The sequence below is a fragment of the Hordeum vulgare genome, chromosome 6H (assembly GCF_904849725.1).
Source record: "Hordeum vulgare subsp. vulgare chromosome 6H, MorexV3_pseudomolecules_assembly, whole genome shotgun sequence".
In the NCBI taxonomy this organism is placed as follows: domain Eukaryota; kingdom Viridiplantae; phylum Streptophyta; class Magnoliopsida; order Poales; family Poaceae; genus Hordeum; species Hordeum vulgare.
The window spans coordinates 101,544,117-101,560,178 of NC_058523.1; the positions used below are offsets into that span (position 1 = coordinate 101,544,117).

Consider the following 16,062-nt stretch of genomic DNA (forward strand, 5'->3'; position numbering starts at 1 on the left):
GGAAACGCATATAGTCCCGAATTCTGGAGACGGCGGGACGTTCGCATCTTCTTCATTTAGTTTGTTTTTCATGGTGAAACCTGAAAGCCGGCGAGAGAAGGAGGGCACAGAGAGGGGAGAGGAAAGCAGATTCATGGAGTTGCCGGCGCTCCACCAGCTCATGTCCATCCACAGAGAGGGGAGAGGGGAGAGAAAATTGTGTGATGATAGTTGGATTTCTTTGAACCAGGAAAGGAATCAATTTGGACCAAGTGCTATACTCTGCTACACTGTTGAAATACTCATAAGTATGCATATAAGTTTCACTTGTACAAGTTTCAAAACTACACAAGTACTCAGAATACGTAAGTTTTTGTCTATGTAGCAAATCTACATAAATTCCAATGCGTTGTCTATCTGTATATCGCATTGCACTTTAAGCTATCACTTGCAAGCACGTGGGAGCAGGGGTGAAATGTTGCTCTTAAAGTAAAGGTTACTGTTGTGGAGCCCTGAAGCCAGTGCCATGTCGTTTGAGCTCTAGATGGCTTCTTATCATAAATTATCAGATGTTCTATGTGTAATTTCAAGTTAAGGACTCCTTTGATTCAAAGGAAATTCACACGGCTTCTGAAGGATAGAATCCATAGGAATTTTTCCTATATTGGTCATTTGATTCATAACATTGGACAGTATAGAATTCTTTCAAGTGATTAAACCTGGGATATAGTTTATGTGCTTGCTGGTAGCCATGGTTTATTAGTTATAAAACTCACTTTAGTACAAGGTTAAAGTGCTTGATTTTAGTCAGGCGTGTGGGGCTCGGTGGTTGGCGTGTTTGATTTTTTACTTGGCAAAATGAAGCTTTTGGCTGTAGTGATTATCTAATGTTGCTTTATATTATATTAATAATTGTTGTTTGGCCGGAATGTCCGAGTGGCCTATGTTTTGCCGGAATGTTGATTCATTTCCGTTCCGGCAAATTTCACGCGCTCCATATGTCCAATTTTTAGCAAAGGTCATGCCGAACTTTTCGGCATGACTTGTGCTAGAAACAAGGATATATGGAGTACCCGGGATTTGTCGGAAGGGGAATGAATCAACATTCCGACCAAATATAGGCCCCTTTTTTCTCTTCATTATATCTTTTATTTACAATTGTTGTATAGGAAACATGTCTACCAACGCCGAAGTCATGGGTGGTTCTGCTCCCTCCGCAGACCCCATGGAGGCAGCAAATCACTATTTCGATTACCTAGACGAACACGCCTTGGGGTTGCATGCTGGCGGCAGTGGTCCCAACCCCGACACCAGCACTGGCACCGGCACCGACACCGCCCCCGAGACCGGCAACGATGATGTCTTAGCCGTTAAAGCACCGAAGAAGAAGAGGACAAGAAAACCAAACATGCTTGGCATCGGACAAATTATGGTCACGGAGATTCACCCCAAGAAGTTAGAGCCAACGGCGCCAGAGGAAGCGCGCAAGTGTTGGGGCAATAAACTTGGATGCATCCTTAGGGAAACCGCCAACATCAACGACGAGAGGTTGAAGCAGATACCACATATGGAGCACATGCTCCTAAAGAAGTTTCACAATAGGTTCATGTTCCTCGGCCGGAATGAAAAGGAATATAAAGAGCCTTGGGATGATCCCGTCATGACAAAAATAAATGAGAAGGCGATGGTGACGTTCACCAACGACTTGTCCTCCTGGAAAGTTCGGCTGAAAAAAGCGGTTGGGAAGAATGAACCATGGTCCAAGATTCATGTTGATAATCCGACAATAACGGAAGAGGACTTTGCAAAATTCCTGGAGAATTGCGAAAAAGAAGAAGTCAAGGCAAAGTCGGAGAAAATGAAGGCGCTCCAGGCCAGCAACACACCTCCCCACCGCCTTGAAGTCGTGGTTACGAGGGGAAGAGGCAAATATGGGCCAAGGAGGACGCCGAACGTGAAAGTCTCGGTATGCCAAACCCCTTGGAGGAGTTCAGCGACCCGCTGGAGCATGACTGGATCAGGGCCCGGTACAAGTGGGACAAAGAGAGAAAGATCTTTTACACGAACCCGAACACGAGGGAGTTCATGAGACTTCTGGTAGTTGTTATATTACCACATTATCATATTAATTAGCTTCCAATCAATTTGACTACAAGTTTTGTCACATTAGTAAACCATCCACGTTCCTTTTGCAGAAAGAGCAGCACCAGAAGGCAGCCGAAAGCGACGAGTCGTCACAGTCGTCGGCAAGGCCCAAGTGGGACACCCCATTCAACCGGGCCCTGAACATACTGAAAAAGGTCCCGGTGGACAAGCCGCCATCCTATGGACGTGTGCACGGCGTCGGAGATGGGGTCTCATGGAAGACGTGCTACCCCGAGGAGCCAGATGAGAGAAGGAAGAGACGGTTGGTTGTCACTCAGGAGAACATCGACGAGAAGGTCGCGATTGCGGTCAATAAGACCAAAGCTGAGACCAAAGAAGAGTGGGTCGGGGTACTCAGTGGGTTGGTCACTCACGCGGTGGCCAGCTTGATTCCGGCAGTTTTCAATTACACGAAGAACAATCCAAATGCACGGCCGGAGGACTTTCCAATTCCCAGCTTTGTTGGGAGCAACTCGGCGAACACCACAGCACCAGCACCTGCCCAAGCAACCGCAAAAGGTCCCATTCTTGTTCATAGCAGCCCGACCTCAGTCTCTTGCATGCTCGGCGTGCCTTCCTCGCTGGCTGAGCTCGATGCCCTCAAGGTAATTAAGCGTCATGCCCTTCTCACCAGCATGTCTATAGTCTTCTATTTCAGTTGCCTTTCAGATGTTTGATGTCGCAGACATGTCTCCTTCGTAAGCCGACGACACCCTGTGCACCCTACTCTACGACATCAAGGGCATGGAGGTGGTTGTGGGAAAGGCAACCATCGTGAAGCCGATGGACCGCATGTTCCACACCCGACAGATGCCCGATGGCGTCTTCAAGGTTATCGTGGACAGTGTCTTAGCGGGCTACGAGGATTTGCCTCCTCCGATACCAGTCGATGACGACGAGACCCCTAAGACGATTTGCGCATACAAGAACTGGTTCTTGACTTGGCCGAAGTCTCTTCTTCGTCTCAAGGAGCCCAGTATCATCACTCCAACGCCAACTTCTCAAGAAGGTATGAACACCACCCCACCTACCACATTACATGCACCTGTCGTGGAGGATGATGGTAGCGTACGACGCGAGGGAGAGCCTCCATTAGTGCCAGATCATGTCGCCCCTGCTGTCGAAGAAGAAAATGTTGATGATGACATGGAGGATGATGATGATGACCCGAACTAGTATTTCAATACCGCCTATGATGGATTGATGGATCAGGACGCCGAAGACTCAGGCTATGACCGTGCAGATGATGACTTCATGCTTCTTGATTTGCCGGAGCCGGAACGTCCTAAGGCGGAATGCAAAAAGTCTCTCTTCAAGCCATCCTCGTAGGAGACGCCTATAGATGCTGCCTCTACCCAGCAACCCCCGAGGCCCGTCCACTGTTTATCCCGAGGACACTTGGGGTGGTGGTTAGAGAAGGTATGGTGGGCTCACTACCGCCACCCCCAAGAAGCAAAGGAAGAGACCGACCAAGAGACCTAAAGGCGCCATATGTGCTTCAAGCAGCCAGCTGCCTCCAAAACCCCTAGTGGTAGACAGAATACCTGTCGAAGGTAAGCCGCGTGTCCACATCGCCGGCGAGCCGATCCTACCTGCCCAAGCGCTAGATCACATACTGAACAATGATCTAAAGAGACTCCATGAAGATGTGCTGGCCAGAGAGAAAAACCTTCTCGTCGTGAAACATTCAGGATACCCGCTTTACGCAGCTCATGTGTCGGGTGGGAAGATGTACGTCGATACCTGGCCCGCGAATACATTCATCCTGCGATTTGACTACATCTACAACATGTTCCACATGACCAAGCTGGATTTCCAGTTCATCCGCATGTATGCGTTGTATCTCGACTACATCATCAGGAGGGAGATCATCAACTATATCTGCATCGCGGACCCATGCTATATGCACGAGAGCTTCTTGGAAGTTTGCAAAGAGCACTGTGAGTATGCGAGCAAGTACCTCAACGAATTCATGATCGCTAATAAGGACAAGGAAGCGATTCTCTTGCCTTATCATCCCTCGTAAGTCATCTGCGCATATCCTTTCGACATGTTAATCATTCCTTTGCAAGCATGGTGGCACAACTGAGGTGTACTTAATTTGCACAGCGGGGACGGCGCCGTCCTCATCATTCTGTACTCGGAATACTCACATGTTGTGTACTTGGACTCGTTGAAGAACCTGAAGAAAAAGGATTACACGCACGTCAAGGATGTTCTCGACTCTGCCCTGTGGACCTTCAGCATGACTGGTGGATATATCAAGGTGAAAAGGTCCAGGAATAAAGCACCGGCTTTCGGCCATAAGACCGACTTCTGCTGCATCCAGCAACCGAATGAGAGTCAGGCTGATGGATTCTACCTCATGCATCACCTGCTGGAGTACAGAAGGCATCATCAACGCCTTCGCATGTCAGCTACTGCCGAAGATGCCGAGCTTGTCAGCTGGGCCACAAGCATTGGAAAGACACCGGATCATTGAATCCGAGCTGAATTTGATAACATACAGTGGGAACTAGCCCAAGTGATCATGAAGCAAGTCCTCGAATCAACAGCGATGTTCTACCACGGGCCAATCACGCGGGTTGATGTCCGAGCACTGCTAAGCGCTTAGCGTCTGGACATGAAGCCTTTCACGAAGCTCGGTTGCGTCCTCCCTGGCTATAAAGATTGGAACGCCGACCTGGACGACTGATTGTCAATGACAATGCGTTGTAAGTAAACCGTGGTCCTGAACTAGCGCACCTTATCAGTACTGTCTTTCTATGGCAAAACTTTGAAATTATGCATGATGAAACTATGTGATGTAACTAAACCGTGGTCCTGAACTAGCGTAGATCGTTCTAGTTAATTAGTTTGGGTATGAGAAACCTCGTCATTTATGTTTACTATATGTTGCTTTTATTTTGGTAATCATGTCTCCTTTTGTTTTCTTAAGTACATTATGTTGCATATTATCATTCAAATCAACAACTCACGTTGCAGGTACTAGCTAGATCACAGATGGCGAATGGGCTACTACGTCGTGTACGTTGGGAGGGTTCCAGGAGTCTACGACCATTGGCCAGCCGCTCAGGCCCAGGTGCACAAGTACCCGGGTGCTAGCCACAGAGGGTTCGACACCAGAAGCAAAGCAGAAATTAGTTACTTGAGGTGGTCGACACTCCAGCATGAGCAGGGGCGGCACCGTCGGTACTACATAGTCGCACTCGTCTTCATGCTGATCGCTCTTCTGTTCTACATCATGTTGTAGATAGAGATGATGAAACTTGTGGGTGTGCTATGACCATGCAGTTGCGCTTACTCGAGACATGACATGATTGCACTTATTGATCGCTGTTTTCGAGACTATGTGATGATATTTTCTGTTGAATGATAATGATGATGATGATGATGCATGGTATTATGACAAGACTATTGTATGTTTATGATATGTGAGAAGGGTATATGTTTAATATGATGTGATGAAACTATTGTATAGAATCTGTATAAATAAATCACAAATACATGGAGGGTGCAAATCTGTGAAAACTGTAAAAGTTAGCAGTAGCGCTGGTAAATACTTACCAGTAGCGCAGCTTAGTAGCAGCGCTTTCTATGAGCACGCGCTCCTACTACATTTAGCAGTAGCGCTGGAGGAGGAAGCACTACTGCTAACTATACTTACCAGTAGCGTTGCCCATACCAGCGCTACTACTAGTTATTAGCTGTATCGTGATAGCAGTAGCGCTCGGCCCAGCGCTACTACTATAGGATTTTCAAGCGCTACTGGTAGGCTTTTCCCTAGTAGTGAAAAGGTGTTTGATTATGGATGACCCGACTAGGAACACGATTGATCAGATAAATTGCAGTGAGGAACGCTTCATCCCATAATTCAAGGGGCATAAAAGCATGAGCAAGGAGTGACAAACCAACCTCGGTGATGTGTCTATGTTTGCGTTCAACAGATCCATTCTGTTGATGAGCATGAGGACATGAGACATGACGAGATATACGAATACGCTCAAAAAATAGTTAAGCTTTTGGTATTCACCATCCCAATCTGTTTGCATGGCAAGGATTTTACGATCAAAAAGACGTTCAACGTGTTGCTGAAAGAGATGAAATTTCTCAAACACATCGGACTTATTCTTGAGTGCGTTTCTGCATGGTGTTCTAGAAGAAGATGGAAGGACAAAATTTGTGGTTGTAGTTGCAATCGTAGCGCTTCTTGCAACGGCAAGCGTCGTGCCCCATCTCTTTACAGATTTGGCACTTTTCCTGGATGCGGTCGCCGCTATCACCGCGGTCACCACCTCCTTGCCGCGGACTGCCACCAGAGCCGCCGCCACTGCAAGAGTTGTCGGAGTAGCGGCCTCCAATGTAGTTGTTGTTGCAGCCATGGGCGTCGCCGCCGCCGTTTCCACCAGGGCGGCTGCAGTTGCCGCTGCCTCCACCTCGGCCAGCATGATTTGTGGAGTGGCTTGGTGAGAAAGAGGCGTTCTGCGCGGCGATGCGAGACTCGGCTGCGGGCAGCAGAGAGAACAGCTCAGCGAGCCCGATCGGTTGACCGGAGACGGTGCGGGTGGAGATGGCCGAGACGAAGCCGTTGTAGTTGGGTTCATAGAGGAGGCCTTGCAGGATGTGAGAGATAACATCATCTTCATCCAGGGGCTTGCCAGCAGCTGCCAGCTCGTCGGCGATGCTCACCATCTTGGTGTAGTACGCCGCCGCGAACATGTCTCCCTTGCGTGTGTGCTCGATGGCGAAGCGAAGCTGGATGATCCTTGCCCTTACTGCAAGGCGAAGCTCTACAGTAGAGTGTTCCAAATCGTGGCGGTTGCGTGTGCGAACTAATCTGCAGCAGAACTTCACGCGAGAGCGATGAGATCAGAAAAGTAAGGACTTGCTGATCTTGCATAACCCATACGAAATGCTCAGCGTTTGGCGTAGCCCTGTTCTCCTTCTTCCCGGAGATCTCCATCTCCGAGATGATCACGGCATGTGGTTATTTGATCGAACCATCAAGGTACCCCATCATCCACGTCGCCTTCACATGCGGCAGGATATGCGCCCTCCACACGACGAAATTTTCCTACGTCAACTTCTCAGAGATCGTGTGGCCGAGGGAGGCGAGACAGGGCGCAACCATGGCGACAGATGAGGAGCTCGACATTGCTAGATGCGTTTAGGAAGAGAAGGCTCTGCATACCATGTGGAAAATAAAGATTAAGCATATGCCTCTGACAGGGATGCGATGCGTGTTAATAAAGGGCAGAAGCGAGCACAAGATACACCAGGATTTACATCAGGTTAGCTGGCATGGATTGTCCTACAAGGAAGAATCTTAACAGCCCAACGACCATATGATATCTACAATATCTCCTAGCTATTACGGTTACATAAGGATGTTTAACACCCATGTCCAAATGAACCTGGTAACTCTACCGTATCGTTGCCTAACCCCAAGAGTCTAGTGCTACTGGCGGCTCCGTGGTTGATTAAACTACCATCTCTTTGGTCACATTCAATATAAACTAGAGTAAAATGGAAAAACAATATGTGTTGATTCGTGATGCAAGCACTTCCGTCAACACACACACACACACACACACAGAGACAGGAGGCCGAATCAAAATCTACAAGAAGCGCTTCCTCTGGCGCCGTGAAGGTCGCACAACCACACAGCACAGGAGGATCATCACCCGTGAGCAGCTAGTAGCTAGCTAGTTCATCATGGCCAAGCCGATGGTGCCTCGGATGAAGCTGGGCTCGCAGGGGCTGGAGGTCTCCGCGCAGGGCCTCGGCTGCATGGGCATGTCCGCCAACTACGGCCCGGCCAAGCCGGACGAGGACATGGTCGCGCTCCTCAGCCACGCCGTCGCCGCCGGCGTCACTCTCCTCGACACCTCCGACGCCTACGACCCCTTCACCAACGAGCTCCTTCTCGGCAAGGTGCTTCAGGGAGGGTTGTTGGCGACCGGTGGGGCGGGAGTGCAGGTGGCCACCAAGTTCGGGGTCAAGTTCATCGAGGCGCCGCCCGGGTGGGAGTTCTACGGCTCGACGGCGTACGTCCGGCGGGCGTGCGAGGGCATATAGCTCCCATGCGACGTCGTTGAGTTGAATTATCTCTCATGCGATGTCGTTGGTTGTAATAGCTTTCATGCGACATCTCCTAGCGCAGAAATAGCTCAAGCAAGACAACCCGTTTACGGGGCTAGCTGGCTGTTAGTTAGGCTGAGATTTGGTTAGGAAACTGGGAGTTATGTGCTCTGACTGGTGGGGTCCACATAGGGCCACGTCGTCAAGAGTCAACCGTCCATTATTCGACAAGTGATTGTGTGACCGTGCTGGACTGGCCGAGCGGCGCCGCCGTGAGCATCTTCTCCGGTAGAGGCAGCATTTTCTTCTCCGTAGTGGTGGAGCGCCTTTCTCGGCAGCGGCAGAGCTATTGCGAGTGAGTATTTTCGAACCATAGTCCCATTTCCCAGAATTTTGGATAGATCTGTGGCCTCATGCTCTGTTTCTCCCGTTTCTTGGCGATTTAGAATCTCGATTGGTTAGGAACGCGGGGGCTGAATGAGATGGAGTGAGGAGACAGTGATTCAAATCGGTAATGCCGCCTTCTTTTCTCTTTTAGCTGTTATCGAACTCGATTTGGTAGTGAGTGTAGCTTACACTGCCGCTGCCTGCCATTGACAAAACAGGGGAGGTTCCGGTTCTGCCACCACATTCGCAATTATAGTGGAATTTTTTCCCTGTAAAGACAAGCTCAGTGAAGGCAGTGTCCAAGACATTTATAGAGATGCCACCGTAAGGTTGGATGTCGAACTTGCAGATGTTGATCCCCGGAATTGGAGAGCATGAAGGAGAAGGCCGTGGGTAATTTGGTGGAGAGAATTGGGGAGAGTATTGTTTGGGGTCCAAAACAAGAGGTATCTTTGCAACGTTTCGACCACTATTATGGTGAATATGTTAGAATTGAAGATGGAGAATCCATGGTTGCTGAAACTAATCAGCAAGAAGGGTGGGCAGGCAAAGAAGTAACATTTTATGCAGAGCTAATTGATCTGCAAACTGATTCCAGAGTTGGTTATGTGCCATCAAAGATGGCTACACAGTTGGAAGATGATGAGTGGGTTTCACAAAAGAATATCTTGGCATTGTTGACTGAACCGACTGTAGTAGCTGAAGATACAGGGATTGATGCAGATGGAGAGGAGGGAACCCATGGTGCTAGGAAGATTGTTGTTGACTGGAATGTAGTAGAGTTGAATGAAAAAACAGATTTGGTCATTACACCAATATCTGACATTGATATGGCCGAAATGTTTGGCATTCAAGTTGATGACAAAGATAAGGAGAAGGATGACAGTTCTTTGTCTGCTGATGGTAACACAGGCCCTAGAAATGCAAATGAGGATGAAGAAGAGCTGATGAGAAAGGCTGCTAATGATGTGGATGATACAGATGATAAGGAGCTGGTTTGTTTGTATGACAAAGAGAACCCAGTTATTGAGGTGGGAAAGTTCTGGCCAAGCATGATTGAGTTCAGGATGTCTTTCAGGACCTTTGTAGTGAAAAGAAGAGTTTGATGCCAAGACTATGTGGACTGATCGAAAGAAATTTTATGCTCGGTGCAAAGGTTATGATGGTGGTGGCAATGCTTGCAAATGGTACATATCTGCCACACTACAACCTGATGGAAGTACAGTAAGGGTAAATCAAATAACACACCAACATACACGTATGACCACTTCACAGAGAGTTTCAAAGATGACATCACAGCTTTGGATTACAGAGAAGATTACTCCTATTTTAGCCAAGACTCCAAACACTACTGCAAAGAGGCTTAAAGTTGACTTGGAGAAGTCGTACCCCATCCAACAGCAATATACCACAGTGTGGAAAGCAAAGCAAAGGGCCATGAAATCATTGTATGGTGACTGGGCAAATACATTTAGGATGTTGTATAGTTTTAAAGCAGAGGTGGAGAAGAGGCCACCTGGAAGTATGGTGGAGATAGATACAGAGGTAACAGAGGATGGCAAGGTTTTTTCAGGAAGTTTTTTATGTGTTTGAAGCCTTGCTTAGATGGATTCAAAGCAGGTTGTCGTCCATATTTGAGCATAGACTCATCTTTTTTGACTGGAAAGTGGAATGGTCAGTTGGCTGCATGCAATGCTCTAGATGGACACAACTGGATGTTCCCAGTTGCAATAGGAATGTTTCAATCAGAGACACAGGTATCATGGATATGGTTCATGATGCAACCGAAAAGATGCATAGGGTCAGTTTCTCCTTTGGCCATCCATACATATGCATGTAAAGGGTTGGAAAATGCAGTAAAAAAATGTTTTCCCCCATGCTGAGCAGAGGGAGTGCTTTGGACATATGTGGATGAATCTGATAAAAAATTCAGAGGAGATGAATTTGGGCGCATGTGTCCAGCTGCAAGATCGTACACTAGAGAGACACATTCCTATCACCTTGGTAAGACATTGGCATCATGTAGTGATAATGAATTTGCTTCATGGTTGAACAACCACCATTCTCTGTTGTGGTACATATCAGGTTTTAATACTGCCATAAAATGTGATCATATCAATAACAACTTGGTAGAAAGTTTTAACAACAAAGTGAAGGATTTGAAAGACTTGCATGTGCATGACATGGTGGACCAAATAAGGATCATGATCATGCGTTTGTGGGAGTTGAGACGAAAAATTGCTAATATTTTGGAAGGGGACAAGCTTCCAGCAGTGGTACAACACGTGGTCAACAGGAGTAGAAATCTTTCACATCTATCTGTTGAGAAATCTTCCTTGTGGGGTGCTGAAGTTAGAGATACAAATAGTGGCAAGAGGCATGTGGTAAATACTGAGTTGCATGAGTGCACTTGCCAAGAGTAGCAACACACTGGAAAACCATGTGAGCATGCAATACTTTTTTTGGCATCTAAACTCAGGTTGAATATGCACCCATGTTTGCATGAGTATTATTCAGTACAAAAATTCAAAGCTGCATATGCAAGTCCAATTCCTGCACTGACTGACCAATCTCAGTGGCCTGAGGTGGAAATAGAATTTACCTTATGTCCCCCTGTCACTAGTAGAAAGGTTGGGAGGCCAAAACAGAGCAGATTCAAAGCTTGGTTTGAGAAAGGTGGTTGTAGTAGGAAGGGGAAAAGGGAAAAGGAAAACAATGAAAAGCCAAAAAGGGCTCAAAAAGGTAACAAAAATAGGTGCAAGTTGTGTGAGGTACTTGGGCACAGAATTGGTTCATCCAAATGCATCTACACTCCTCAGAGGCCAAAGTATGTTTATGTTACTGTTGTTGCAAGTTTTTGATTTTGCTACTTGTTCTAGTATCTAACGAAGTGAAATGCTTTATTTTTTAGGAGGAAGCGTGTAGAAAAAGGCCCACCTCTTGTTGTTGAACAATGCTGGCTAGTGAAAAAAAGCAAGACTCGATGGCTTTAGAAGGAAGATAACTAAGCAGATAATGTTTGGTGACAAAGATATGGAGCAAACTGAAACTGTTACTGCTGAACATGAGCTAACTATTTCTGTTACTACTCAATCTGTTTTGCATGCGCTAGGACAATCTGAAACTGTGTCTGCTGAACATGAGCTAACTGTTTCTGTTACTACTGAATCTGTTTTGCATGCGCTAGGGCAATCTGAAACTGTTGCAGATGAAGCAACTATTGAGCTGCCATGCGATTCTGCTTTGACAGTTGTGTTGCCATGTTTGGAGGTTCTGCTGTCAAGTGTTGAGTTGCAAACTGAAGAAGTTGAACAATGTGTGCCATCTACTCAATCTGCAGAAGTGCAAACTGAAGAAGTGGGACATGGTCAGGTGCAAAAGTTGAGGCGGCCTAGTGGAGTTATTGGCAAGAATACCAAGAGCATCAGCATCAACAAACTGTGCGCCGTGGAACCAAACAGTGGAAAAAAGGAGAAGAAATCGAGTGGTAGAAAGAAGCAAAAGAAATAGAGTCGAAATCATTCAAATGTGATATGATTTGATGTGAAAACTTAAGTTTGTTGTCATTTGATGTGAAAACTTATGTTCTTTAATGTAAAACTTATGTTCTTTGATGTAAATTTATGTGCTACGATGTTGATTTGACTTGAAAATATAATTCAAATTTGAACCGACATTCATATTTGAACCTTTCTTCAATATATTTGGAGTTCATTTGTTTGTTCTCTGATGTTGCACTGTTTTTTATACTACTATGCACTTTAGTTCATAAATCCAACCCTTTTTGTGAAGTCCAACTCATAGTCACTAAAAATGTTGTCCAAACAAGCTCCAAAGTAAGGGAAAACGACCCCATTTCTAAGCAAGTTTTTTTCAACCTTCTCAAAATCACCCAAAAAGATTTTCTTAGCTTATATTATACCTATATAGGATCAATAAGAAGTTTCACCTTTTTTTGAATAAGTATTCATATTATTAATTTATTTTTGAAAAAACACCCTTTAATACAAAGTCAGCAACAAAATAAGTTTAAAATTTTATGCTAAAATAACTTCAGATCCTCCTTAGTCACTCCAAAATAAAGCTAAGGTGAGGTTTTCTGATTTTTTGAATTTTCAAAATCTGAAACCCTCTTCTCACTCTTTTGAACTCTATCAACCTGAGTCGAGATAGTCCAATTTGTGAAGGTTTTTTCATGCAAAGATCATTACATCAAGTTTATCATTTTATCTCATAACTATGTAACATAACAAGACTATATGCGTTGGTTTTTCATTTTTTAGGATTTTTTTTGAATTAGTTACACACATTTGAATGTTCGGTCAAACCTTTCAAAACCCCGTTGACTGCCTCCAAAACCCATCTAACGCTAACGCCTTCTCAAAATCACCCAAAAAGATGTTCTTAGCTTATATTATTCCTATATTGGATCAATACGAAGTCTCACCTTTTTTTGAATAAGTATTCATATTATTAATTTATTTTCGAAAAAACACCCTTTAATACAAAGTCAGCAACAAAATAAGTTTAAAAATTTAAAATGCTAAAATAACTTCACATCCTCCTTAGTCACTCCAAAATGAAGCTAAGGTGAGGTTTTCTGATTTTTTGAATTTTCAAAACCTGAAACCCTCTTCTCACTCTTTTGAACTCTATGCAACCTGAGTCGAGATAGTCCAATTTGTGAAGGTTTTTCATGCAAAGATCATTACATCAAGTTTATCATTTTATATCATAACTATGTAACATAACAAGACTATATGCGTTGGTTTTTCATTTTTCAGATTTTTTTTTGAATTAGTTACACACATTTGAATGTTCGGTCAAACCTTTCAAAACCCCGTTGACTATCTCCAAAACCTATCTAACCCTAACGCCAAACGTCCACCGTCGATCTAACCCTAACGCCAAACTGTGACCGTGGGATAGGCCTTCTATAAAGATTCCACGGGTGTGGGGGGGCATCTTAGTTTTTTTAGGGGAAGGGGGGAGCATCTTAGTGACCGGGGGGCTGAGCGGATAACGTTGAGCGCGGAGCATCTTAGTGACTGTTGAGCCGAGCGGATCGGGCCCGGCAGAGCCTGGCGTGCGTGCGCACAGCCACGTCGCAGCGAGATGGGCCACCATGCATGCCATGCAATGCCGTTGCAGCCTAGCTATTCTGCCAAGTGAACACAGCCTAGCCACCATGCACGCAGCGACGCATTAAAATAGTGGCAGGGGCGCAGCGTACGTCGCATCTAAGCTATTTTTAGCAATTGCATGCACGAACCTTAGACACGGGACGGACGTGTCGGTGGTACAGCTCCTTTTTCAGTGACACGGTTTCTCACGCCGATTAAAAACGAAGCATCTCGCCTGTGCCGCCCGTGCCTCTTTGGATGCTCTGCCCTTTTTTTGCACGCCCATTAATTATGCCACCATGCGGAGGAGAGTAAACGATCAATCATGTACATTGACTAGGGCTGCAAACGCGGCTATAAAACGGCACCATTTCCTAATCCCTCTCACACTCATCTCTGAAGCCTCCTCCTCTTCTTCTTTCCGAGCTAAATCCAACACTCGAGCCACCATGCAGTTCAACGGCCCTACCTACCGTCGCCCTCGCACCGTGCTGGAGATGTAGTTCCCGCCCGAAGTCGTCGTTGAGGATAGCCTGAGGGTGTGGGCCATCTCAAGGTGGAGGGACCCTAGAGATTTGGCTCTCTTCTTCCTCCAAGCCGGCTACTGCCACCTCCCTCCGGGCACTCCGCCCATGTTCCACCTCCACGAGCAGGTCGATGGCGGCCACAACAACTTCGTCATCGGCCTCTACGTCACCTTCACAAACCACTATGACGCTTACCACTAATACGTCTCCAACGTATCTATATTTTTTGATGGTTCCATGCTATTATCTTGTTAAACTTTGGATGTTTTGTATGCCTTTTATATCTTTTTTGGGACTAACTTATTAACTCAGTGCCAAGTGCCAGTTCCTGTTTTTTCGTGTTTTTGACCCTTTTCAGAGGAGGATTTTAAACGGTGTCCAAACGGAATAAAACTTCCAAAAAGATTTTTTTCGGAACACAAGATACGCACGGAACGTGAGAACCAAGGCAGAGGCCAACAGGGGACGCCACAAGCCCCCTAGGCGCGGCCACGGAGGCCCGCGCCTAGCAGGCTCGTGGGCCCCCTGTGGCTCGTCTGCCCTACCTCTTCCGCCTATAAATTCCCGAAAAATCCAAAACTGCGAGAGAGATCCATGAAAATACTTTTCCGCCGCCGCAAGCTTCTGTCTCCACAAGATCCCATCTAGGGCACGTTCTGGTGCCCTGCCGGAGGGGGGATTCGGATACGGAGGGCTTCTTCATCAACACCATGACCTCTCCAATGATGCGTGAGTAGTTCACCATAGACCTTTGGGTCCATAGCTAGTAGCTAGATGGCTTCTTCTATCTCTTGGATCTTCAATACAAAGTTCTCCATGACCTCCATGGAGATCTATCCGATGTAATCTTCTTCTGCGGTGTTTTTGTCGAGATCCGATGAATTATGGATTTATGATCATATTATCTATGAATCTTATTTGAGTTTCTTCTGATCTCTTATATGCATGATTTCATATCCTTGTAATTCTCTTTGAGTTGTGGGTTTTGTTTGGCCAACTTGATCTATGATTCTTGCAATGGGAGAAGTTCTTGGTTTTGGGTTCATACCATGCGGTGACCTCACCCAGTGACAGAAGGGGTAGCGAGGCACGCATCGTGTTGTTGCCATCAATGGTAAAAGGATGGGGTTTACATCATTGGTTTGAGTTTATCCCTCTACATCATGTCATCTTGCTTAAGGTGTTACTCTGTTCGTCATGAACTCAATACACTAGATGCATGATGGATAGAGGTCGATGTGTGGAGTAATAGTAGTAGATGCAGAAAGTATCGGTCTATTGTCTCGGACGTGATGCCTATATGTATGATCATTGCCTTAGATATCGTCATGAATTTGCGCGGTTCTATCAATTGCTCGATAGTAATTTGTTCACCCACCATAATATTTGCTATTTTGAGAGAAGCCTCTAGTGAACACTATGGCCCCGGGTCAACTTTACACCATATTTTCAGCCTTACAATTTTACTTCCTTGCACTTTCCGCCATCAGATCTCACTTTGCAATCAATCTTGAAGGGATTGACAACCCCTTTATAGCGTTGGGTGCAAGCTCGTTGTGTTTGCGCAGGTACTCTGGACACTTGGCTTGATTCTCCTACTGGATTGATACCTTGGTTCTCGAACTGAGGGAATACTTACTTCTCCTATGCTGCATCACCCTTTCCTCTTCAAGGGAAGACCAATGCAAGCTCAAGAGGTAGCAGAAGGATTTCTGGCGCCGTTGCCGGGGACTTCTGGCGCCGTAGCGAAAGGATTTCTAGCGCCGTTGCCGGGGAGGATCAAGTCAAGAATAGTCTCCCGTCAACGTGTCAATTTCTGG

General features: G+C 46.1%; 1 protein-coding gene across 1 annotated transcript in view; it reads left to right on the top strand.

Moving 5' to 3' along the window:
• Positions 1–7,860: 7,860 nt before the first annotated feature.
• The window catches only part of LOC123405164 (probable aldo-keto reductase 2), a 50,892-nt gene continuing 42,690 nt past the window's right edge, over positions 7,861–16,062 (top strand). The window contains exon 1 of the mRNA XM_045098961.1: positions 7,861–8,130. Coding sequence (XP_044954896.1) covers positions 7,864–8,130 — 267 coding nt within the window. The 5' untranslated portion in view covers positions 7,861–7,863. The remainder of the gene's footprint in view (positions 8,131–16,062) is intronic.